Source organism: Ochotona princeps, chromosome 13 (assembly GCF_030435755.1).
Source record: "Ochotona princeps isolate mOchPri1 chromosome 13, mOchPri1.hap1, whole genome shotgun sequence".
Taxonomy (NCBI): Eukaryota; Metazoa; Chordata; class Mammalia; order Lagomorpha; family Ochotonidae; genus Ochotona; species Ochotona princeps.
The window spans coordinates 63,617,883-63,644,368 of record NC_080844.1 but is presented as its reverse complement, the minus strand read 5'-3'; the positions used below and the strand labels follow the sequence as shown (position 1 = coordinate 63,644,368).

General features: G+C 51.5%; 1 protein-coding gene across 1 annotated transcript in view; it reads left to right on the top strand.

Moving 5' to 3' along the window:
* Nucleotides 1-20,425, top strand: part of CPXM2 (carboxypeptidase X, M14 family member 2) — a 95,868-nt gene extending 75,443 nt beyond the window's left edge. The window contains exons 9-14 of the mRNA XM_058671211.1: nt 702-898; nt 1,997-2,176; nt 7,169-7,466; nt 12,845-12,984; nt 13,418-13,517; nt 19,292-20,425. Coding sequence (XP_058527194.1) covers nt 702-898; nt 1,997-2,176; nt 7,169-7,466; nt 12,845-12,984; nt 13,418-13,517; nt 19,292-19,545 — 1,169 coding nt within the window. The 3' untranslated portion in view covers nt 19,546-20,425. The remainder of the gene's footprint in view (nt 1-701; nt 899-1,996; nt 2,177-7,168; nt 7,467-12,844; nt 12,985-13,417; nt 13,518-19,291) is intronic.
* The last annotated feature ends 6,061 nt before the right edge of the window (nt 20,426-26,486 follow it).

Below are 26,486 nucleotides of genomic sequence, written 5' to 3'. Positions count from 1 at the left end.
AAGAATCCCTCCTCTGCTGGCTTGCTCCCCCAAACATCTACAATGGTTGGGACTGGACCAGGAGCGGGAACTCAGTCCAGGTGTCCGCATGGGCGGCAGGGCCCGGCTCCTCAGACTATCCACCTCTGTTTGCTAAGATGCACAGTGGCAGGCAGTTAGATTCAGGAGCAGTGCTGGGATCGAACCCCGGGACCTCGATATGGGGATACAGGCATCTTTACCACGAGGCCGAGTACTTCCCTCTCCCATTTTTGACAGTTCAAACTCCTAAACTTGAGCTTTGAAGGAGAAAAGACTCCAACACCCCCTTTGCAATGTTGTCTCTGTGGACTTGCCCTGTGGGACCGTCTCTGTCTGTCTTTGTTCCTGTAAAACTTCACAGGAAGTTCCTTTAGGAAAAACAGTTAGTCTCCCCCAAGTACAAGATACTTATCCTGGCTCGTGTTTAACTGGTGAATGGCCAACCCCTAAGCCCTGTGTTCTTTTGGCTGTTCTTGCAAAGACGTAATAGGATTATTACCCGCTGATGAGTGTCATCCACAATTTTTCTACACTTTTATCTACTTGACCATTTTAGGGAATAAACCACTCATCCTGGGCTAAGTTCAGAGGTTTGTTGGCAAGAACAAGGGCCAGCTGCTATGCCTTGGAGGGCTCTCCCGGCCCGGCCTGGCTAGCGCTGTCTGTGTTTCTGAGTGCAGGTGAGCCTGAGTTCCACTACATCGCCGGCGCTCATGGCAACGAGGTGCTGGGCCGGGAGCTGCTGCTGCTGCTGCTGCAGTTCCTGTGTCAGGAGTACCTGGCCGGTCATGAGCGCATCGTCCGCCTGGTGGAGGAGACCCGCATTCACATCCTGCCGTCTCTCAACCCTGATGGCTACGAGAAGGCCTCCGAAGGGGTATGCGCCCACTCTTCCCATCCCTTGCCTGCAGGACCCTCTGCCTCCCAAGTGGCTCTCTGCTGAGGCAGCAAAGTCACGGGGTTTAGGAGCTGCTGAACAGAGTTGAGCATCCCTGTGACCCTGAGTGGGGCGGCCCGTCCACCACATGAAGGATGTAGCAGGGAGTCACCGTGTGGCAGGGGCCAGCGCACTTACAAAACAGCCTGGGAAGCTGGAATTACAAGATAACTTCATTTTAGTGTAAAAAAAATTGAAATCCATGCATGGCCTTTTTCATTATATCAGTTTTCCATGATCTTTTTGAAGGCTTTGTGTCTGTGGGTTTCAAGATTTTTTTGTGCCCAAATGAACTTCTCTCAATTTCATTTTCAATGTACTTTTCAAACTACCCTCATATATGATGATAACGAAATGTAACATATTACCTTACCCGGAGCACCGAACAATAGCGTACACTAACCCTAATTATAACCTTTCATCCTCTCGTTAGTCCTTCAAGGAGAGTTATTATTGTGACGCAGCAGTGAATAGAATTTAGATATGCTATAGGTATGCACAGCATAGACAGAATTACAGGCTTACAGAATCACGTGTAGAGTAAGGTTTCTATTAGGTCACATTGCATATCTGCAGAGGCATACCACAGGAGCGGGGAATGAAAGGCCATATTTCAGACCAAAACACCTGTCAGAGGTAAACTATGCTACGGAGATACAGATGCAGGTAGTTGGTTAGGGATTGGGGATGCTGAGTATGGACCAGAATCCTGGAACAGGTGTGCTGATGCTGCAGGATAGGCGCGTCCTGTGTTGGGATTGCAGTGGGAGGGTGTGGAAGAGAGGAGGAAGAGTCCTGTGAGGAAGCTCAGCTTTCCGGGCAGGCCAGGAGGCCGCAGGGGTTGTTTGGGCAGCATCTGTGGAGGGCCTGGACTGCATTGCCTACCGCCCACTGCCACCAAGTGCTCCCAGCAGGCTTCTCACCTTGCCCTTTACATGCGGTCCTAGGGCCCCAAGGTGTCCAGAGGCTTAGAGATGCTGCCTGCATGGGGGATCTACCCTGTAGACCGAGGGCTTAACACCCTGACCCCTCTTCCAGGGCTCGGAGCTGGGGGGCTGGTCTCTGGGGCGCTGGACACATGACGGGATAGACATCAGCAACAACTTTCCTGACCTCAACACATTGCTGTGGGAGGCCGAGGACCGACAGGAAGTCCCCAGGAAGGTGCCCAACCACTACATCGCCATCCCTGAGTGGTTTCTGTCAGAAAACACCACGGTGAGTGAGCTCCTGCCTGCTCCTGTGCAGAGCTGTAGGGGGAGGGGGCGTTCAGAGAGCAGTCCTGTGCAGAGCCATGGGAGGGGGAGGGGTCGGAGAGCAGCCCCCAGGACGTGCAGGCAATGTGACATTTCAGAGAGAGACAAAATCGGTTTACTTGTCCTCAATAAGAAAGCATGGTGTTAGACACTAACCAACTTTTAGGCTGACCTTGGGGGCATTTTTCGCAGAAATGGCTTGATTCTATGTCTTTATAAGCAGAGAGTGCTTGGAAAATAGAGACTGCCCTGCACTGTGTGTGTGCCGCTAATGTAATGACCCTCATCATTGTCAATTACCCGACTACAGAATCACTCCGAGCCCGCGCTGATGGCTTGATGTATGTTATTTTCATCTAAATGAGAAATCTCCATGGGTTCTTACTTGTGGGGTTTCTTTGGGAAGTAAAAGGATATTCGATGAGAAATATTTTCCTCCATTTTCTTGTTGCACTAAGAGTCTGTAGTGTTGGAGCAATGCTCCCAGAGCAGCCTGGGTCTGTGTAGCCCACAGCAATCCCCCTCCATACGCTAACTCCCCAGCTGTACGTGACCTCCACCGCCACACTGTTGGGTTCAGCTGCAGCTCCCTAGGCAGCAGAATGACAGGAGCTTAGCAAGGGAGCTGTACGTTTCTTTCCTCACGCAAAAGGACTCTCAAGACCAAGAGAAGCCCACTGGCCATCAGGGAATCCAGGGTTGGTGTTTCTTCTTGCCCTTCCAGTTAATGTGTGACCTCCAGCCCGAGGCCCACCAACTCAGGTCGCAGTTTGTGCTGGAGCTGCCGTGTCTGGCAAGGAAGAGGAGAGGAAGATTCTCGCTTATGTTGTACAGTTTTCTCAAACACACTGTGTGACCCCTTTGCTCAGGCGTCATGGGCCAGAGTTCAGCCTCCTGTTGCAGCCACAGCAGGGACATGCTGAACTGGGCTGCAAGCTCCAGCAACAGTCGGTGTCCACAACAGGGCTGTTGAGGGAGACGGCTGCAGGAGGGTGGCAGCTCTAGTGCTCTGTGTGTGAGGCTGTGCCGGGGACAGCAGTGTGGCCACCACTCACTGCAGGGGGCCAGGAAGGTGATTTCTCTCCGGTGACCACAAGGCAGCGCAGTCACTCATGGGTGGACAGTGTGGCACACTGGGCTAAGCTGCATCCAGTATGGAAGTAACAGCGTGAGTTCCGGCTTCTTTACTTCAGGTCCTGCTAATTAATAATGCATCCTAGAAGACAGCAGATAATGGCTCAGGTGCTTGGGTCGTTATCTGCAGGGAAACCAGGATAGAACTCTGGGCTCCTGGCTCCTGGCTTTAACTTGGCTCAGTCCTGGCTTGTGCAGGCATTCGGGCGGGAAAGAGCACTGGCCTGCATGACAGTTCTGTCAGGATACTCCGGCAGCTGCTGGGGGTAAAGGAGTCAGTGCCCTCTGGTGCCCTGAGTCTCATCATTTCTGTTCCCCGTGCTCACAGTCCCTCTTTCCCCTGAGTTGTCATCCTTGCACACCAGGGCTGTTATTATTCGGGAATGCCAGGATCCAGAGTGGCACATGGTGGCTGGCCTTCTGAGCCCTGAGCTGCTGGAGAGAAGTGCTCAGACATCGCTGTTTCAGCCTGCTCGTACGGAGGTCCAGGACTGACCTGGAATTGAGTTTTTGAGCTTGTTCTCCAGAATCGAGGAAGAGAGGATACACTCCTATCGTCCTAATATCTTTCTCAGTTATGACAAGACAGCGTCAAAGATGAAAATTTGAGTAAAAATCTAATAGCTGTGACGGGGGACCCATGAGAGGTCTAAGGGCTATTTGCTGCTGAGTCCTGTAAACATTTTCAACAACTGATGACATGCAAGGCCGCGAAGGAAATTCTAACCACCTTCAGGGAACAGGAGTTGCAGAGACCCTGGCCTCATGACCACACAATTACAATTGAAAACAGGAGTCAGGCTAAGGAAAAGCATTATCATGTGCTTAGAAAAAATTTAAAGCTTCTAAATAATGAGCCAATGAAAAGGACCACACAGGGCCTGGCACAGTGATTGTTGCACGCTAGTCTTCCGCCTACAGTGCTGGCATCCCATAGGAACACTGGTTCATGTCCCAGCAGCTGCACTTTCAATCCAGCTCCCTGCTTATGGCCTGGGAAAACAGCAGAAGATGGCTCAAATCCTTGGGCCCCTGCACCCATGTCGGAGATCTGGAAGAAGTTCTTAGCTCCCGGCTTTGGATGAACTCAGCTCCAGTTGCAGCCACAGGCGAGTGAAACAGTGGAAGGAAGACCTCTCATGCTCTCTTTTGTTCTTTCTGTAAATCTGCCTTTCCAACAAAAATATATCTTTTTTCAAAAAAAAGGGAAGACTATGCTTACAAACAGAAAATTATTAAAACTGGATAATGGTGACAATATATATCAGAATATGTGGAGTTTAGGAAAAAAAAATAGTGCCCTAGAGCAACTTAAACCCATGGTGATCAAATTGCTAAAGGAAAAAGGCTGAGACTAAATTGAGAAGTATGAAAATGAATACTAAAAGAACCCCAGAGAAAGGAAGGAAGACTGATGAAAAGAACAGAAATCAAGAAGATAGGAAACAAAGGCAGAGAAATGAAACCATTTCTGCAGAAATGCGAGGTGGAAATTAATCGTCATTCAACCGTACAGTCTGCTGGCAAAATTTTACAAGATAAGCAATTGACATGTAAGGCCAGAAAGACCACTTAAACGTGATATGCTCAGCATTAGTCATTATATAAAAGTTTAATAAATTCAGCTTCATCAACATAAGAAAGCTTGCTCTTGAAAAGATTTTAGGTATTCCAATGGCAAGCTAAAGCCTGGGAGAAGTTATTTGCAAATTATGTAACTGAGAAATCATTAGAATTTTATGCTTTGTAAAGAATAATTAGAAAAACTGAACAGCTCAGTAGAAAAACAGGCAAAGATGTGAAGTGACGAATGGAGGAGGAAACCAACCGTGAGAAAGCATCCAAAGATGCTGCCCGGCCAGTGCCAAGGGGACGCAGCTGAGAACCGTGTCACCCGCGGGTGGGTGAGGCTGGGGAGTCCAACACACCCAGGGAGACAGGGGTGGGTCCCCTATCCACTGGGGATCATTGTGAATTAGCCCCACAGACCCCAGGTACGATTCACACCTGCTGTGGAAAAGGCTGTAGGGTAGCTTTGTTCAGCATAGGAAAGTCTTATATAGAAATTTAGTGTGACTAGGGTCACCCCCCAAACTCCCTGTTTAAGACCGAAAGCAAATAACCATGAAGGATGCCTTAGCAGAAGAAGGCGTGGAAGGAGCCACACAGGCCCTGGGTAGGGATGGGACCTGGGCTTGGGGAGTGGCTGGCGGCTCACAGGTGAAGTACGTGACAGCCAGGGCCAAGCACAGGACAGTCATGATGGCGTGGGAGGAGGCCCTATGGTTAGCCCAGGCCAGGGCCCTGATGTGGTTTTTTTTTTTCTTTTTAAAGAAGAAGAACAAAGCCTAACGAACCCATTGGGTCCCTTCTGTCCCCTCTTCAGCGTTCCGTACTGCAGCGTTGCATAGTCCTCCTGCCATTTTAACTTTCATTTTGCTGAAATGATTCACACGAAAGTTTGGAATTTAGGATAGATAATTGGATTGATTGAGCAGTAGCTGAATGTCTCAGGTTTCCCAGGATAAGTCCTTAGGAGACGTCCTTTCCATTTTTGCCTTAACTTTTTATCATTAAAACATTTTATCCAGTGCAAACAAAGCTCTGAGAAAGATTGTGAAGGAGCGCAAGGGCCATGCCATTTGACTACGTCTGTTAATCCGTCGCTTGCATCCTCTTCCTCCCTGGATAACTCAGAAAATGCCAGGTGTTTCTGGAAAATACGGACACTCCTTTAAATTGCAAATTATTGCATATTGAGTATCCCTCATTGGAAGTATCTGGGATCAGAAATATACATTTTACAGTTCGTGTTTTGTGGATCCAAATATAAACTCCAAATTCTCTGATGTTTTATAGTCAACTTACACAGCCTGAAGGTGCTTGTAAATAATATTTTAATGAGTTCATGCATAAACAAAGTCCTAGGATGTGCAGTTGCCCACTTGGGGCTCAGAAGTTTCAGAATTTGCAGTTTTTGATTTGGGATGCTCAATCTATACCAGTATTCTATCAAAATAGTGATTGCTAACATTAGGCACTATCCAGTGTCTCTGAGGACACTGAGACTTTTTTCTATCATTCTCTCCCCGCCTCTTCTTGTTTTAGCTCAACATCCAAATAAGGCCCATTCATTCTGACTGCTTTGTGAATTTTGCTTAAAAGGATTGCTCCAACAGGTTCCCTTCTATTTCTTGCTCTTTTGTTTCGCCTAGGATTTTATTGTTGATGCTCTTGTTTCTCTCTAATCACAGAGCATTTTTCACCCTCACATTTCTGTGCACCTGCTGGGAACTGGACACTATGCTGGACCAGTTAGAGCAGGAGCTGGCAACCCCTGCCCTGCGGCCCAGTCCCTCCTGGGCCCCTGTTGTCAGTGGCTCACTGCCTCACTCGTACCCCTGACTCTGCCTCTGCAGCTTTCTGTGTCAGAGCAGAGATGAGTGGAGAGCATGGAGACTACAGGGTCCAGACAGCCTGAAACCTTTCCTGTCTGGCCTTTCGCAGAAAAAGTCTGCTGCCCCAGGAGTCAGGGCTGGGCCGGAGTCGAGCTTGCTGGATTGTGGGTTTGTGTCTTTCCATGGGCAGCATACCCTGGTTGGCTGTGTCTCATTCTTAGGCTGTTGGTAGCTGATGATGAGTGGGCCTGGTCCATTCATGTGTTGGTTATAAAATGATGCTACTCCAGTCTCTGGGGTTGGATGCCAAAATTTTACGTTTTGTTAGGGTTGATTCATGAAAGGGCTGCCCTTTTTGGAAGAGCTAGGGAGATAAGCTCTTTCCCCACTTCCTGGTGTTGATCAGCTCTGCGTGTTTGCAGGTGGCCGTGGAGACCAGGGCGGTCATAGCCTGGATGGAAAAGATCCCCTTTGTGTTGGGCGGCAACCTGCAGGGCGGAGAGCTGGTGGTGGCCTACCCTTACGACATGGTGCGGTCCCTGTGGAAGACGCAGGAGCACACACCCACACCCGATGACCACGTGTTCCGCTGGCTGGCCTACTCTTACGCATCCACCCACCGCCTCATGACAGACGCCCGCAGGAGGGTGTGCCACACGGAAGACTTCCAGAAGGAAGAGGGGACAGTCAACGGGGCTTCCTGGCACACCGTGGCGGGAAGTAAGTGCTGTGTGTCTGCAGGTGCCTGCAGTTAGAGTTACCAGGGCCAGCACTGGACACAGCGAGTCATGGGCTGGGAGCACCTCACTTCCCGGTTCACAGCAGAGATGCTGGGGTTTCTGAGGCTCAGGGAGAACTCCTGCAGGGAGCAGGGGGAGAGCTGGGGTCTGTGTCTCAGTTGCTGCTGCTGCTGCTGAGCTACTCGGATGTCACACCGAGTGTGGTCCCACATGAGCCCCCAAAAGGAGTCTTGTGAAGGAGCGGAGAGCATGAGGGTGCTGGTGCTGGTTTCCCTTCTGACTTGGGGGCTTCCCCTGCTTTGAGTCAGCAAGGCTGGGTCTGGGGCCCCAGCCCGGCTGTGAAGTACCTTTGAGCTGCTAGGCAAACATGTGGGAAGACCATTCTCTGCATGTCGGAGGCTGGGCTGCGTGGCCACACTGATCCTGCACCATGGGGCATTTGAGGTCTTGTTCCTGGCGTCCCTGGGACTACAAAGAGACCCCCATGGATAGCTTTACAACAGGCAAAAGATCCTATGTTTCAGAGGTCAGGATAAGCCTTCGCCTCCTATCTTGATCTGGTCCCAGTCCAGGACTCAAACCCAGCCTGGGTTTGCAGATGTAGCATTCCCCAGCCCCCTCTGCACCAGCCTGCAACCCACCATGCATGATGTACAGTGTTTGTCTTCTCTGTTTTGTGAGGATTCCTTGTCTGCTAGACCTGGGTTCAAATCCTGGGATGTGATTCAGGGCTGTGTGACACTGCGCAAGTTCCTTGACCTCTCTGAAGCCTGGTGGTTTTCCGTTTGTGAAGAGGGTCATGATGTTGGTGGCCGTGGTCCTGGTGGTGATGTCTCCTTCCCAGTGCTGTGAGAATTACAAAGGTGGCAGACCAGGATGCGCGTCTTTGGGCTTATCAGAGAGGCTCTGTCGGGGATTCCCATTTCCTGCCATCTGCCTCTTTCCACAGCCTGCTGCCTGTGGCTTCTCAGTATGAGTGTGTTCTCAGCCGCTTTATGCTCATGCGTATGATCTGACGTCTCTGGGAAGTCAGTCCTCGCGTGCTTGCAAGTGCGTCTCCTCCAGGGGGAAAAGGAAACACGTGGAGGGATTTGTTTCCCTGGCATGGACAGCGTGGCAGTTCTGCCCCATGACAGCCCGAGTCGGGGCTGCTGGGACTCAGCTGTGTGTATGCGTAACAGGACTCGCCAGCGTCAGTCTGTCACAAGGGGCTGAGTTGTTGGCCGCCACATGGTCGCAGGCGCAGGGGTGGCATTTTTTTGCCCTGCCAATTATGTTTCCATAATTTCAGGGACTTAAACGGGAGAACCATGTGGTGGTTTGAGCTCTTTAATCACTCTTCCCACAGTGTGATGAAGTCTGCAGATTCATTTCTTTGGAGATTAATGAGATGCAGTTTCTGCTTCCTCCCTTCTCCCTTGCCTGCCTATGTGTCTTTTGTCTGCTTCCTTCTCACTCATTAGCGCGGGGCCCACGGGCACGCGGGGAGTGGGGAGGGTGGCTGGGAGCACGGCTCAGTGCATTTCAATGAGCCTGTGGGGCTCTCGCTCTGCTCCTGCGAACTTGCAGCCATCACAGGAGCCTGCAACATCAACCACACACCACTGTGTGCCCTGCTAGATTGATGACAGTGTTCCATTCCAAGAAGAAGCACAAAGGGGGCTCTGACAACCCCCAACCCCAACTGGAACTTTGAACTGCCTGGGTCATGCCTTCTAGCTCCTGGTACACCTGCACCGTAGACAGGAAATGAAAAGTTTATTTTTGAAGGCATGCTCTGGCCAGATGTGACCAAGGCATCCTCAGCAAGATGACATATGGTGAAGGACATTGTGGGCCATGTGTCTCCTTGCCGTGAATCTGCGTTCTCACCATTCTGTGGATTCTTCTAGAACTGCTGGTGCCCTGAAGGTGTCATTGCGAGATGTCAGGTCCATGGTAGGATTTCCAGGAGTCGTAATGATGTCAGCACTCAGCCAGGCCCATGAGTGTGGAGGTGACCATCATTCAGTGTGCACAGAGGACAGGAAGGCAGAACCCGTGCTAACTGGTGTGTTAGTCCCCAACTGTGCCTGTGCTCTCTAAGACTCCACGCTGCGGGGCTGGCGGGGCGAATGGGCCCCTGGCCTTCCTCCTCGCTCAGATCTCCATGCTATCCTACCTTTTTTTCCCCTAAAGATTTATTTATTTATTCAAAAGACAGTGATGGGGCCCGGTGGCGTGGCCTAGCGGCTAAAGTCCTCGCCTTGAACGCACCAGGATCCCATATGGGTGCCGGTTCTAATCCCGGCAGCTCCACTTCCCATCCAGCTCCCTGCTTGTGGCCAGGGAAAGCAGTTGAGGACGGCCCAAAGCCTTGGGTTCCTGCGTCCACATGGGAGACCTGGAGGAGGTTCCAGGTTCCTGGCTTCAGATCGGCGCAGCAACAGCCTGTTGCGGCTCACTTGGGGAGTGAATCATCGGACGGAAGATCTTCCTCTCTGTCTCTCCTCCTCTATGTGTATCCATCTTTCCAATAATAATAAATAAATCTTAAAAAAAAAAAAAGACAGTGACGGAGGGAGACAGAGTGAGAGAGGCCTTCCACCTACTGTTCCCTCCCCAGATGACCACAGTAGCCAGGGCTTGGCCACACTGAAGCCAAGAGCTTCTTCCAAGTCTCTCAAATTTTGGATGCAGACTGCCTGTCACTGCTTTCCCAGGAGCATTGGCAAGGAACTGGATTGGAAGTGGATCAGCTGGGACTGTGTGGAATGCCAGTATTGCAGGTGGAAGCTTTGCTTGCGATGCTACAATGTCAGTCCCTACCCTATCCTTCTATTCTACTGCTTGTACTATTCCTTGATGGATTCCAAGTGCGACCAAAGACTTGGGCTGGTGACGTCAGCAGCCAGTCTGGAACCTACTAGCCAGAATGTTCATGTTGTGTACCCTGTGGCCTCAGACCTCAGGGATGAGGCAGCTGTCACACACTGAGCTGCCCTTGAACCCAGAAGCTATGGGCTTAGCCCAACACCTGTACTGAGCGCAGCAGGAGGGAGTGCCTTTTTAAATTAATTAATTAATTAATTAATTTTTTAAACGATCTTACTTAGTAGGTTAGGGTACAAAGGGTCAAGGGCTACAGGAAAGTGGGTAAGACCATTGTTTCCACACTAATATTTTCCCCCTGTATCTGGGGTCAGGAGAGAAACAAAGGGAAAAGCCCCAGCCAGTCTCCCACCCATCCCAGGTCCCCGATGTGAGGCATGCTCCGAGGGTCCTGCTCAAGCAGTTTTGATAGTTCAACAGATCTGAACTGATTAAATCTCGCTGTTCTAATCACAATGAAACCTATTCAGAATCCACTGGCTGACAGTCTCTTCATGGTTGGGGTTCTGAGATCAGCAGTTTAGTTGGAGGGATCTCCAAAGAAACTTCATCTGAGATGATCCCAAACCTGATTCTTGTGTGAATTTGCCAGAATATGGTCTGGCACAGTCCATCATCCCAATCAGGTTACGCACATGCTGGGCGTTGCAATTGCTGGGTCGGTTCTGTTTCCAGCCCTGTCATCTACTTGAAACAATTGGTGTTATAGTCCAGCTCGATCCTACCCACTTCATACTCGGTGCTCATGCAAACCAGTGGGAGCTGCAGCCTAGCTGGGGTGACTCCCCATAACCCCCACCAGGTCTGCTCCCTACCCTGGTTCCACAGTGTCAGTATGCCAGTATGTACCACAGGTTTGTTCAGTCTGTCCCACATCCCATTTAGCTCTCATACATATCAGTGGGCATTGAAGCCTAGTTCAACTCAACCAACCCTACTATCCAGCCCACCCACATACTGGCAGGTGCCTTTCTGTCTAGCCACCCCTGCCCCTGTCCTGGTTCTCGTACTCTAAGGTGGGAGTGGCTACCCATGAGGGAGGTGCCCACTATCTCCCTACTAGGCCACCCCAACTTCTGGATTGTGCACTCTCCAGGTGGTTCTGTCATTTAACTTAACAGAATTTGCCCCCAGTGCCAGCCTCTGCCATCTGATGATGCGGCAAAGCCCAACCAAAGGAGGGAGTGCCTTATAGGCAGCAAAGCGAGAAAGGGCAGCGAAGGCCAGGGTCGCACTGGTTGCTGCTCATTGTACTCAAAAGCATCAGAAAACCCTGGGCACTGCCACCCAATATCCATTTACCCCTTGCATGAAGCTTGAGCAATGGTCTCCAAGGAAAATGGGTCTTTGAAGGAAGAAAGGAAGGGAGGAAGAGAGGAAGGGAAAAAGAGATAGAGAAGAAAAGGGAGGAAGGAAGAAAGTAGGGAAGGAAGGGAGGGAGGGAAGGAGGAGGGAAAGAGAGAGAGAAGAAAGGAAGGACAGAAGGAAGAAAGGAGGAGGAAGGGAAAACCCAGAGCCATTGCTGTGGTGAGCACCATCACAGAGATAAATGTAACTGAACATTTCAAAGCCATAGTGTTGAGGCTGGCCTGTGCACAGCAGGCTAGGCCGCTGTGATGCCAGCACCCCATGGAGCAGCAGTTCCAGTCCTGGTTGTTCTGCTTCCTGTTCAGTGCCCTGCTAATGCTCCTAGGAAGGAGTGGAAGATGACTCAGGTCTGTGAGCCTGAGCACCCACCTGGAAGACCCAGATGGAGCTGCAGACTCCTGGTTTCAGCCTGGCCCAGTCCTGGCCATTGTCGTTATCTGGGGAGTGAGCCAGTGAGCCAGTGGAGGGAAAATCTGTCTTTCCATCTATCTCTGTTAAATAAATAATTCTTAAAAAAAATAAATCCATATTGGGGCCCAGTGTGGTAACCTAGTGGCTAAAGTCCTCGCCTTGCATGTACTGGGATCCTGTATGGGTGCCAGTTCTAATCCCGGCAGCCCCACTTCTCATCCAGCTTCCAGCTTGTGGCCTGGGAAAATAGTCAAAGATGACCCAAAGCCTTGGTACCCTGACTCCTGGCTTTGGATTGGCTCAGCACCGGCCACTGTGGCCACTTGGGGAGCGAATCAGTGGACTGAAGATCTTCCTCTCTGTGTATCTGACTTTCCAAAAAAATAAATAAATATTTTTAAATTCCATAGTGTTGATGTTACTAACAATTCTATTCTAAACAATGGTGTGTTAAACTGTGTTTGATAAAATAAATATCTATGTGCTATGCCAGCCTGTTATCAAAGATGCTTTTATATGAGAGGGGGTCTGTCTTGATGTAAGCTTTGTGGTTATCTCCCTGCAGCTACACACACTTGCTGTATTGTCTCACTTTATCTGGAGTGACACTCTCCACCTGCCTGTTGACAGGTAGTCCTCAGAATGTTCTAGAATGTTTGAGCTGCCTCTCAGCACCCCTCATAGCACGGTTTCCTGGTTGACTTGCAGGTCTCAATGATTTCAGCTACCTTCACACCAACTGCTTTGAGCTCTCCATCTACGTGGGCTGTGATAAATACCCACATGAGAGCCAGCTGCCCGAGGAGTGGGAGAACAATCGAGAGTCCCTGATCGTGTTCATGGAGCAGGTAGGGCTGTGGGTAGGGGCGTTCCCAGGCTGGGGGTGTGGCTGGGGGTGTGGGAGGATAGGGCTGACTTTATAGATGATCCCTTGGATTTCTTTCCCCATCTGGCCTTTATGCCCGCATCGGGTAGGAAAGTAAAAACAAATGTGCCTATAAAAAGTAAATGCCAGTTTCCAGAGAATGATATTTTTATGCCATCTCAGAAGCTAATATTTTTTAAGCTTCTGGATTTTTTTAATTCTCCTGGGGCGCTCTCTAGTGTACAACCCCCAGAAGCAAGGCATGGTCCCTGCAGAACCAGGCAGCCCTGAAGCGGAGCTTGAGGCTGTGAGCATTCTTGGTGGGGACTGGGCCTGCCCTGGGTTGCAGCCCCCTGCCTTGGAGTGGTGGTGTGCAGGGAGACCTCACCCCCGATCTCACCTTGTTTGCTGAGCAGGTTCACCGCGGCATCAAAGGCCTGGTGCGGGATTTACATGGAAAAGGCATTCCAAACGCCATCATCTCCGTGGAGGGTGTTAACCACGACATCCGAACAGGTAACTGGGTGCGGCTCAGCTACGTCTTGGTAAAGAAGTCTGTCTGCTGGCAGGGTCTCACATGGGTTCTGATCATGATGTGAAAACAAGGAACGTCTTACCCAGACCTGAATAAAGGTCTCCTTGCTTGCCCTTTCCACCTGCCTAAGACCCTTGCCAGCCAGGTTCCCAGACTCAGCGCCCCTAGATGCCCTCTGCCTCTGCCCTGGGGTGTGCTGGGGGCAGCTGCCAGACTCCCAGCGGCATTGGGTATTTCCAACAGGTCAAGGAGGCTGCTCCGCCCCTGTGGGGCTGCTCAGCTCTCAGACAGGGATAGAGGAAGGACTGGAAGGGATGGGGAGGCAGGCAGGTGGCCCTAGAGGGGACACTGGGCCATGTTTGTGGCCTTGGAGAAGCAGAGTGGGGTTCAAGGAGGCAGTTCCCAGGCCATAGCAGTCAGGGGCCAACAGCAGGGGGGTTAGGATCCTGCCTTGAGTGCCCTTGTAGTCTTAGAAAAATGTTGATTGTGTTGTGTCTTTAAAGTGTGAACAGCAGTCCCAGCATGTCCAAGCCTGGCAGAGCCATTAGCTCTGTTACTTTCCACAGCAATCTCGTTTTCTTGAGGCGCTCACCAGATGAAGCCATGAGGCCCTAAATGAGATCTCACAGGTCTGGCTGCTGAAAAGGGCCAGTGGCTGAGGTTAGTGACTGTCAGTGCTGTGTCCAGGTGAAAGAGGTGGGGGTTAGAATTTCTAGAACCTGAGGGTAGTAATCGGAGGGTAAGGAAGATGGTCTTTGAAAGGCACTGCTGAGATCTTTGTCCTACTCTCTCTGCTATCGCAGGCCAAAAATTCAAGACCCAGTAGAAGACACCTCAGCCTCCAGTTCCTAAAACTCTGACATTGTGTCATGTTTTCAGGTGGGACTGTGCCATGGCCACGTGACCCTGGGACAGTCATTGCTCGATGATGCTTGCAGGAAGGGGTCATTCCTACATGACCCTTTCTCAGAGATCATCCACACAGGCGTTATCTTATTTCCTTTTTCACCCTCTGAGGGAGGCTGGCCACTCCTTTCCCCTTGTCCTGATGGGGAACAAGCCTGAAGAGGTCCCTTGACATGTTAGGAAGGGGAAACTTCCGTTCTGACTCCTGTTGCACAGAGTAGAGCCTGACATGAGGGCAGAGGAACCTGGAAGGTCCCGGGTTTCCCACTGTGGCCCGGAATGCCCTGTGTCTAACTGGTAGTCCTTTGTCCCAGGAGTCACTCTGTCCCCTACCTGTCCCCCGACACAGTCCTGAGGGATGGAGAGCCACATGCTGGGCTGTCTGACTGCTTCCTGCATCTATCTGACCCATCTTGCCCTCAATTCTTCCTTACTCTCTGGATCTATGCCCAGATGTCACCTTCTCCACGCAGCCATCCCGGGCCACTCTGTCCCCACACAACTGCTCTGCCGATCCCGTTGGTCCCTGCTACCTCTCCCAGTCTGATGCTCCCTGCTGTGGCACCATGTGCTTGGTACTTGTGTCCTGCTAGCTCCAACTGTGAGGGCAGAAGGCCTCGACTATTTGTTTCCTGGGTGTTCAGTCATGAACCATGCAGTGATCAATGTTCAAGTCATCAGTAGCCGTATGTGTGGTTGGTTACGGTTAGGGTTAGGGTGCCTGCCTATGGGACTGGGGTCCTGTGAGAACGTGTTGTCTGGCATGGTCCCAGCAACCGCAGTTTGTGTAAATGCTCTCTGTGGGGTTTGCCTCCCATGGCGTTGTCAGAGTGCGCCCCCACCACTGAGCAATACACAAGCGCAGTTTGCGACTCCAGACGCTCAGGGAAAATGGAATTGGAAGATAAATTTGCTTTGGTGCAAATTATTTTTACAGATAGCATATTTGAGGACTCTCCAGGGAATCACAATAAAACAAATAAGCACATGTCTGTTGGCAACGCCCGCGTCACCGCGTACCCCGAGCCGAGCGGAGGGACTAGGGTTACAAAAAGACAACACACAAGACAACACAAGACAACACACAGTGGGTCACTCTTATAAACAGAATGCCATTTATTTGGGGTGAGCCTGCATCTTTTATAGTCTTCCTAGTTCCTCCCAGTATTATCCCAATGCTCAATCAACTGCTAAGCTCCCCTGGGGGCATCTTAACAAAGAGGAAGCAGGGAAGAGTAACTTGCAGTCAAGCCAGGGGCTAAAATGCATTAGGCCAAGATTGCCCATCCTGTTACCCCTTAGAAACAAGCTAAGCTGTGGAGTTAGCCCTTGGGAGACCGGGGCCTACACATGTCCTCCCTTATATTTGAGAGCTAAAGTGAGAGAGACAGCGAGGAAGCAGGGGGAAGAAAGGAAGTGCCGGTGTGTATCAGTTTCCCTGCAAATAGTTTCCATTAAACTTTAACTATTTGTTAGTAGGATTTATACATAACTGTGTCACAATGAATGAGAACATTGCATGATTTACCTTCAATGGGTCAGGATGAACATCTTCCATTGGATGACTGAGTGTGACCCCTGCCTATTTTCCTGCTGGCCTGTGGTCCTCTTGTTGGTTGAGTGCTTGATTCTGTAAAGCCACTCAAAATATGTTATTTCAAAAATATATCTTTAATAAGTTTATGGAAAATATCCATCATGAAAAAATACCCGTGGATTTCAGAGGCTTTTGTTTAGATTGATTTTATTTTTATTGGAAAGTCAGACATACAGAGAGGAATATCTTCCGTGCGTTGACTCACTCCCCAAGCAGCCACAATGACCAGAGCTGTGCAGATCCAACCAGGAGCCCAGAGCCTCTTCCAGGTCTCCTATGTGGGTACAGGGTCCCAAGGCTTTGTGCCTTCCTCAGCTGCTTTTCTAGGCCACAAGCAGGGGGCTGGATGGGGAGCAGGGCCACCAGGACACAAACTGGCACCCATATGGGATCCCAGTACGTGCAAGACGAGGTCTTTAGTCACTAGGCTACCACGCCAGGCCCCCAGAATGTTTTTTTTTCTTAATTTCAACAAAGCAAACTTTATCATACAATGTCACTTTCCATGAGCTTTCGCACATGCCTACCTGTTAGGAGCAATCATCGGAGAGCTGAGATTTAAGCCTAGGATTAGAGACTTCACATCCAGTGCTCCTCGTACCATCCCCACACGCTCATCTTCTTTGGGAGAGCATTCTGTATCCATAGGTTCTGTCCCCAAAATAAACCAGGCTGTGTGACCCACCAGCAAAGGGAGACCCTGGGACATGAGGATGAAGAGAGGCAGAAACCCAGGCCCGGCCCATACATTTCTCAACACCAGTCTGCCTCTCAGCGTGTCTAGCATAGAAGCTAGTGATTTGAGTGGTTGAGATGTGTCTGAAATGCTGCAGAACAGCGACTATTGTGTAATGCTGTCCATTGAATTCTTTCCTTTTGGTTACCAATTGTTTTACTTGTTAATATCTTATTTGTAAATCAAGCAAAGGGATAATAGAGATAGACAGTTCCCATCTGCTGGTCCAAATGCCCACAGCTGCCAGGGCTTGGCCAGGCCAAAGCTTGGAGACAGGAATTCCATTGAGATCTGCCGTGTGTGTGGATTGAGCCGTCGCCACTACCTCGCAGGGTCTGCATGAGCAAGAAGCCTGAGCTGGGACCCGAGCCCAGGTGCTGCATACAGGACAGGGTGTGTTGAGGGTATCTCAAGCACTAGGTGGCCACCAGCCCCTTAATAGTTTCCTCCAGCTGATGGCCATAGACCATGTGGTCCCAAAAGCCCCAGCATGAACATAGTGCACAGTACATAGCCGCCCCTCACAGGCATCCATGTATCCACTGGTTTACCTACTCCCCCACCCACTGTGTGTGGGGCGTGTACCCACAGCGTGCTAGGGACGGTGCAGGCTGCTGGGCTCACTGCAAAGGAAGAACGGGCTCTGGAGCTGGTTCTTATAGGATTTTATCTGAAACACTGCTGACGAGCTCCTTTAGAAAGAGCCTGGAACAGTCCTTGGACAGTCCTTGGACGATTGAGTGCCTCACACACAATGTGAGAAAACCTAAGAGTTTTAAACTGAATGAGAGACAAAAAGGCCCTGGGGTGCCCTAAACCAGGATGAGAAAGCATGCTTTGTTTAACGGCCTCCAAATTTCAGGCCCCTATAATCAAGGAGACAGTTTGGATGAGCTAATGGGAAATGTGTGTGTCTCTCTCTTTATCATCTTCTCCATGAATAATTTCCCCCAGTGGATTCTCACGACAGATGAATTCCATGCTTTACCCATTGCTTTTTATTTTATTGGTTTCCACATCTTCCGGTGCTCGGCACAAGCTCGGAGTCTCCCTTGGTTTCTGTCTGAGGCTTATGGGATCTGACAGGTTTTATTTCAGGAGGATTTTGCATAAAGTAAACGGAGATGTTAAATGGAATTCCACAGGGGGAGAGAAACTAGTCTGGGATGCATATAAATGTGTCAGCTCCGCCCCTGCCCCATCTCCCTGTGGCTGTCCCTGGCATGGTGGACAGTGACCTGACCTGCTCACCAATGCCACCAACGCACATTGGGCTCCCATTGCCTCTTCTGCCCACAAGCGCCCGGCAGTGCCTGGCAGTGCCCACTGTGCATGGACCTGTGATTAGGATTCTGTGAATGGTTCCCACGGGCATAGGTCTGGTTGTCCAGAGGGACAGGTATCCAACACGGTGGCCCCTGCACTTCACACAATGGCTGATCTGAGGCTTTCCTGGCCATTAGGGTGGAAGTGGAGGGAATGGAGCCTTAGAGTTATCCAGGGAAGCGGCAGCCTAGAACTCCAGAGAGGCTGCACCAGGCGGAGGAGAGACCCAGGCAAGGCTGGAAGCCTTCAGGTCCAGGAGCTGAGACTCCTTGACTCCAAGCCCACAGGGTGCTGATGACTTCTTAGGGGGCACCTACTGCGTGCCCGGTGAGGAGCACTGCAGTGAGCGAAGCGAGGGTGGGCCTGGCCACGGTGAGCATGAGTCCTCCTCAGGGAGGCCTGTGTAAGCCTGTAAGGGCAGATGAAGACGTTCCCTGCAGGCTGTGCAGGAAGGCCAAGGAGGGTCCAGAGTCCATGTGTGAGAGGAAGCTGCAGGTGACTGGAGAGTGAAGGGCTGGGACGGCTGAGCAGGGCAGGAGCCTGATGTCCTGTGGGCGAGAGACGGTGACACACTATAAGGCCCAACCCCGCTGGGGACTCGGAGGAGTGTGGTGAAGGCTTGCTGAGGAAGTGGTCGCAGGAGGCACCCAAGGGGTGGCTGGCCAGTACAGGAGCTGGCGCGGCTGGACTGCTCTCTGGCAGTGGCAGTCTGAGGTCTCTTGGCTCCCACCTGTGGGAGGAGGTGCAAGATACCAGCTCCCTCAACACTCCCTGAGCCCCGGGACTGTCCCTCTGTCGCTGTTTAGAAGTGTCCTTTGAAAATGGCTTCTCTGTGCTAGTAGCCTTGGAAGCCGTAGCCTGATGGCTTTTCAAGATGGCACTGTGTGTCAAGAACAAGTTCAGGTTTGTGATGCTTGGCTTGTGTTGTCAATGGGGACAGGAACAATGGTTTCTCTGTCTTCTCATGTGTGTTAGCACCATGGCGGGCCCCACTCCCCAGACGCCTTCCTGTTAAAAAGCAGACATGTATCTTCCAAAGAGGAAAACAGCTTGGCTTCCAAAACACACTGAACACCTGCAGTGCGAGAGCTCAAGCCCTGGGCCTTGGAGCCCCTCTGGGGCGGGGAGGCCACTCCTGGTGTCTGTACTGGAAGCAGCCACTCTGAGCTACCCTGGTTCTCTCTCCACAGCCAGCGATGGGGATTACTGGCGCCTCTTGAACCCGGGAGAGTACATAGTGACGGCCAAGGCAGAAGGCTTCACAGCATCTACAAAGAACTGTATGGTTGGCTACGACATGGGGGCCACTCGCTGCGACTTCACGCTGAGCAAAACCAACCTGGCCCGGATCAGGGAGATCATGGAGAAATTTGGGAAGCAGCCGCTCAGCCTGCCAGCCCGGCGGCTGAAGCTGCGGGGGCGAAGGAGGCGGCAGCGAGGGTGACCTCTCAGACCTTCGGGGCTCGACTCGGACCAAGGCAGAGGACGGCAACCCCAGCAGCAGCTGCCTCATAGCAGCCTTGCTCACTGTTGTCCAGAGGCACCCCCAGGAGTGTGTGTGGGCATTGCCAGGCAGAGCCCAAAGGGCGTTTTCTTTTCTTGGTTCCCATTTATCTGATCCTTCGGGCAGCTCGGCAGAGAGAAGTTGGCGGGAGGGAGAGAAGTCAGTGAACCGATCTGAGCATCAGAGGAGGAAGGAGCTGGCCTGTTCAGCCTCCTTCAGCACAGCCCCTCCCCCCTCCCTCGTGTGACAGCAGGCATTCCTGGGCATCGGCAGTGGGCCCAGCTAAAGCACCGTGGGCCCCGAGCCCTGCTATACCTGGTGCTGCAGTTAGATGCCCATGGCCATCCCTAGAATCTCCCCTTGCCAGCCCCAGGACATTCGGAGCTGCAGCAAAAGGCCCTGGTTTCTGTGACAATAGGCATTTCCTTGGAGCATCAGCAAGCCAATGAATGCACGTTCCCAAGAGGGGAGGCATGCTGCTGCGGTGGGTCCAGGGCAACACCACGCCACAGCGGAAGCCTGCGTGCTTGTCACGCGAGCTTGGTCTGCAGGGAGCCCTCTCGGCCCTTCCAGATCAGGAGTGCTGGGGTACCCAGGGTGGGAGGACCAGAGTGCCAGCTTTCCCAAGGGCCCACACATGTTAGTCTGGCTCTCCTGTTTGGCCTGCTAGGGCTGTGAAGGAGCCAGGAGGAGGCTGAGTTGGCAGCTCCATCTGCTCGAGGTGTCACCCCCTGGCACGGACATCCACACTCCTGAGCTGGCCCTACACCAGTGTGCAAATTGTTTGCAATGTGTGGCAATATCTTCCAAATTAAATGAAACCTGATGGAAAGTTCTGGCGGTGATCTGTGATCTGTCCTGGCTTTGCAAGGATGACTGAACAGCTATTCATGGGAATGGCCATGTGTGGGAAGGGCCATGCATGAACACCCACCCCACTCTGTCCCACACACAAACCCAGTGCTGGCTACCTCTCTCACCCAGGAAGGAACAGTCAAGCATGCAGGCCGAGCACTTTCAGTGGGGAGCCAGGGGAAGGTTTTCTGCTACACAGGCAGCCACCTGAGTTCCTGCTGAGGGTGGGCACCCCAGAGAAGGTGCCTGCTTGGGAATGAGCAACCTCTGCCCCATGAAGCTTGGCACCAGTGCTAATGCTGCTGGGTTCCTGCCTCCTCCCTGGGAGAGAGGAGTCTGCAGCCACTGCTGTCTCCCAGGGGTGCCAAGAGCATCTTTGAACAAAGAAGCAAAAACCTACTTACTTGTGTGAGAGGTAGAGAGATGAGGAAGGGAGAGGGAGACAGAGGGCCGGAAAGAGCAATTGATTCCATCTGCTGGTTCACAACCCAGATGCCTTCAGGTACTAGGCCAGGCTGAAGCTGGAAGCCAGGAACAACTGCAAGCCTTGCAGGTGAGCTCTCTCTCCCAGTGGCCAGCACTGCCTGCCACTCCTCCTGGTGGGACACTGGCCAGGTTTCTCTGGCAGGACACTCCTCCGAGCCAAGGACTCCATTGCCCAAGAATGTTCTTGGGTGTACTTCCCAAATAACCCCCTTCACACAGAGCCTCATCCCAGGGCTGCTGCTGGGTGCTTCCAGGAGCCCAGCCCATGGTTCCACCTCATCTCCCCCTTGTCCTGAGTGACAGGAGCCTGGGCGTTGGCAGAGAGTGATTCTGTGAGACTGGGATTTATACTTAGAAATATAATCTGATCTCCACCCCAGGTCTTAGTACCAAACTCTAGGACCTTATAACTGCTGTTGCCCAGAGGAGCTGGATGACTTTTTTTCCCCGTGATATTTGGTCTTCAACCTCCATGCCTGCCTGACCCAGAGCTCCCAACCTCTTGGAATTTTTTGAGCCCTAGGAGCACATTTTGTTCCCATGAGATACCTCATTCTGGGCTCCTGCCTTTGGTGTGGCACCAGAGAGTGTGCCAGCCATCAACCTGAAAGACACAAAATCCCAAGGCCTTCATCCCTAATGCTGGCAATGTGAAAGCTCAAGAATGCCAAAACTTCAAATTCCTACCTCTGCAAATGAGAGCCCAGAAAGACTACAGTCTGGAATGTTGAAACACTGGAAGCCAAAATTCCAAAGATCAGAATTCCCATGTGCGAGGGCAGAGAGAGGAGAAGGTTATGTAAGAGCTAGGCAAGCTGGATTCTGGGAAGGCTGTTGACCACATCAGATCAAAGCCGGGGTGTAAGTCTGAGCCGAGTGTCTCCCTGGCATGCCTAGCAGTGATGACACGCCTGGAGCTTTACTGACCGAACCCTGAATCTGCCTGGCAAAAGTTGCAAAGTTACTGACTGGCTTGAAAGCAGTTCTGTGCAGGATAGGGTGAGAAGATCTTCAGCACCACAGTCCTGGGGTTCATCACACACAGTGGCTTCTGTGGGAGTGTGTGGGGCGGGGACGAGTCCCCCACCAACACAGAAGCACAGCGCGTGAAGTGTGAAATACTCTGCAGGTGTGTGTCAGTATTCCACTGGTGGCCGTGTGCATTGATCCACAAAGGGTAGTGAATGTTCAGGCACTCACAGTGATATGAGGGGTCCTGAAAGGCGGCAGGCCACAGGGATGACCTCCGGGTCTAGCCTGCTCCTAACACACTTTCCTGTTTGTTGAGTTTCTTCTCCAGTTGCTTGCTTCCTGTTCCCTTTAAGTTTCCACTATTTGCTGCACTGTGTGTTTCTTCCTTATGTCTTTCCTGAGCGTGGTGGGACTCAGTGTGTGACATCGCCGAGAGCGCTCTGAGTCACTGGGTACAGATTTGCAAATCTGAATTCTCCAGAGTCGTTCACTTGGTGTGCATGCGTCATGCATCACGCAGCCCTTCTGCAGATCTCAGATCTTTGCACCGGTGCCTACTGACCTTGCCTCGCCACCCATGTGGAGACCTTCAGGAAGCTCCTGGCTCCTGGCTTTGGATTGGCTCAGTTCCAGCCTTTGCAGACATGTGGGGAGTGAACTGGTGCAGCAAAGCTTTCTCTAACTTTCCCTTTCTCTGTAACTCTGCCTCTCGAATTAACAAAATGCATAAAGCTTTAAAAGAACATATGGCATTGCCTAAATAATGGGTTTTTATATGCTCAGATGAATCCCCCTTTTAAAATGCAAATCAACATCTTTTAAAGAATTAAAAGAAATGTTTTTTCTGTATTACATTTTTGGGAATTTAAGCTTTAGGAGTTTTAGGCTTTTGGGGTCTTCAACATTTGAGGTGACAGTATTCAGCAAGGCAGCTTTCAGGGGTACAGTTCAAATCCCATCAGAAGGACCAAGCCACACATCTCCCATCAGCCTCTGAGGAGGGCAGAGGGCTAGAGGCTGAGTTAGGAATTGGTTGTACCCACACAGTGACACCTGCATGATGGCATCTGTGATGACACCTGTGTGACAATGTCTTCAAATCCCAGAAGCACAAGGTTCCCAGAGCTGCTGGGCTCAGAATGGCCCCTGAGGGCACTGAGGCTGATGCCCTGTGACCGTCTGCCTGGCTTGGTCCAGCTGCCCCTCCATGTCTGTCATTAATGTAAAGGCTGGTAAGCAAGGCGTTTTGTAAACCATTCTGTTGGGCTGAAAGAAATGCCGAGTGGGTCCTGGCAGCTTCTGCTTGATGGGTGTGTGAAGTGGACAGTCTTGTGGGGACCCAGCCGTTTCTCTCTTCTTCTGTCAGCCTGAACAGAGCTGTGAAAGCTGGTGTTCCCAGAGCCATCTTGCACGCTGGCCTTGAGCCTGGAGGCGCAGACCCCAGGTGCTGCCTGTCGTTTGTATGCGAGCCCTGAGCTGGGCCCTGCCAGGCTACCTCATCTTAGCTGCGGTGACCATGGGTGTCCTGGGCCGTGCACCAGCCTTTCGTCGTACCCGACAACACAAATCTCTCCAAAGTCAGTCACTCCAGGACCATTAGCAAGTCGGAACTCAGGAAAAGTTTTGCATTTCTCTAATTTGGTCTGCCCTAGAACTTGGGAAGCCGGAAACCAAAATCTTAACTGTGACTGGGGTATTCTTAGCTCTGGGTCTCAGATGTTCCCTTGTGCATGGAGGCCATGATGCACAATTGCTGACATTCTTCAAGCTGTCGGTGGGCATTGCCTCGTAGCTCAGCAGCCTTTGCTAAGGATCAGAAAGTGGGAATAAAAATGCCGACATTCTGGGAGCTAGGGAGACCACTGTGTTTACACATTGGGGTGGGAACTTTCTGCCCTGAGTTATTACTACCCCGGTCAGTGTTATGTTATGGAGAATGTAATATTTCCAAGCAATGCAATACTCCCTTAGTTGATCAATAAAGAACTTGACAAGTTGCTTCCTTTGATAACAGGATGGTGATGCGTCTCAGGGTGCTTGCATCCGTATGCCTCGTTACTCCACTGTGGAGGAAGTTATCTGTGTTTTAAAACCCTACTAACAACAGATGGCTCCTTCATCAGGGGGTAGGCTTTGAGTCAGATCAAAGAGCAAAGTGAGAGTCAGAAGACACACATGGATGACAGCCAGACCATCTAGACTCTGAACTTGGGCCCACAATCTGCAGAAGTTGCCCAGCAAGCCAGCTTGCAGGTCCTCAGCAGCCTTGAGTTACAGAGGCCAAGCAATAACCCCTGCAGCTGTCTGTCCCAAATGGCCAGGACTTGAATAAGAGACAGTTTAAGCCTCCACTTATGACCCTGGCATCATGGATCAGAATGGCAGATCTAGTCCTGACTGTTGAGCCACGGAAACAGCTCTTTGCTCATGTGCCTGGGAAAACAGTGGAAGTGTCTAATTGCTTGGGTCTCTGCCACCCACCTAGGAGACCAAGTTAGAGTTTCTCGCCCCTGACCTTGTCCCAGCCCAGCCAGCCCCAGCCAGCCCCAGCCATTGCGGCCATTCAGAAAATGAACCAGCCAGTGGAAGATTTCTCTCTTTCTCCCTCTCTTCTCTGTCACTGTGCCTTTCAAATAGATAAAAATTAAATTTTAAAAAAGCCAATAATGGATAGCATCCCTAGTTTTTGTCCCTGCTTCCAGTTTAGAACCAACCAGAAAGAGTCAGCTATCCCAGCGTCCTGATCTCACCTGGCCCTGGTTAGGGCATCACGTGAGCCTTCCCGTTCCCACACCTGTGCCTTCCTCGTCCCCCAAGGCCAACCTTTGGTCTGCTTAAAATCCCCAGTACTGGGACTTACTCCTCTGCTTGGCCGAGCTCTGAATAAACACACTAATGGCGCTGCTCTTTAGCCTTTGTGTCTTGCTGCAGGAAAGAAGAGGGATTTGAGATCAGACTCTGTGCCCCCAGCAGGTTCTTTGGTTTTGCTCGGGCCCAAGGACCTCATTTTCCAAATGCAGCAGCCAGGATTTCTGCCAGGGAGGGAGGGAGTGGACCCAGCACCCTTCCCAGGACTGGCAGAGAGCGAGCATGGCCCAGAAGGGCCCTTCTCCTGCATTAAATCCACGTCTGTGAGTCAGCAATCTCACCTTCATTCCCTTGGCTCTAAGGACATCAAGTAAATATTTTTTCATTCCATGGCATTTTGCAATTTACAGAGGATTTGCAGTTCGTTCTTGTGTTTGCTTCTTCCAGCGCCCCGACAGAGTGGCAGGATGCATTCCTGTCTGTCATGTAAGGGGTGGTGAGGTTGAAGCAAGAAGTGGGAACTTGGTGCCCCCCTTCCCTGTCAGTGCTGTACAGGGGGCTGTGCTGGCCTCTCTCTGACCCCTGTGAGGATGGAGCAGGCAAAGCAGATGTGTTTGCTTGACTCACAGCCCCTAGGATCACCCTGATGGGTTCTGCTGATGCAAGTGGAGAAGCCCGTCAGACACCAGCAGGTGCTACTAGCACCCCAGCTTGCCCAGCCTGCACCCAACCTCCAGCCAGGTCTGTAGGGTGTGCATACAGTGACCTCCATACAGCTGGGATCACCAGGTGTTGCAATGATTAGGCCCTAGCTCAGGACGCAGGAGTGGGGCGAGGGCTAGGAAAGAACAGGCAAGGCGGGCCTTGACCTTGACAGTGGAGTCTTTCCCTTGTGCCCCATGGTCCTTGAGATGCAAAGTTACCCCTCCCATCACCACTCACCTAGACCCAGGGGTTCTCCCGACCAGGTGAACGTGTCTCCTTCTAAAGGTGATGAATTGCAGAGTCCCTTCAGCTGTGGCTTGTCTTGAGCTGTGCTGCGCTAGTCAAAGCCTTTATTGAGGTTGGCTGTGGACTTTTGGTGGCCGACACCAAGATCCCTGGCCTGGCAGGGAGGACTCATGAAAGCTGCAGACCCCCTCTCGGGGGATCAGGTAAAAGGTGACCCTCAGCCAGGATGTGAGAGATGACCTGGCTTCACTTGGCAAATCAGGGAGAAAGGCACTCGCTGGCGTCCCCAGGGAGGGCATGCATGGGGGTCTGGATACACACAGATGTCTCATGTTTGCAGAGCTCTAAGAGGACCACGTCATAGAGAGGGAAAGCCGGTTGGACAAGGCAGAGGGCGCCGAAGTACAAAGCAAGGGTGGGACGATGCGGGGCTTGCGTGGTGCATCGGCGGCTGTGAGCATTGCCCTGTGGGTGCTGCAGGTCACGGGGCACTCAACAAAAGCCCCCCACGCATTTCCAAGTGATTCCAAAAGTGTAGGGAGTACAGCTTCCTGCTGAGAAGAAATGGGACCATTGCGGAGAGCGGTCACTTCTATCTAAAAATAACTAAAAATAACCATGTTAAAAAGCTTTCTTTGAAGAAATGGAGTGGAAAAAATGTTTAGTTCTTATGGAAGGAGCATAAATGGACTTTTGGAAAAAATTCAAGTGGTGGCAGGCTGGGCTTTAGTATTTAATTGCAAACCTGACTGTGGAATATCTGGTGCCTTCACTTCCCACGCATTTAGCTTGCCCAGTGCCGCCTCTCT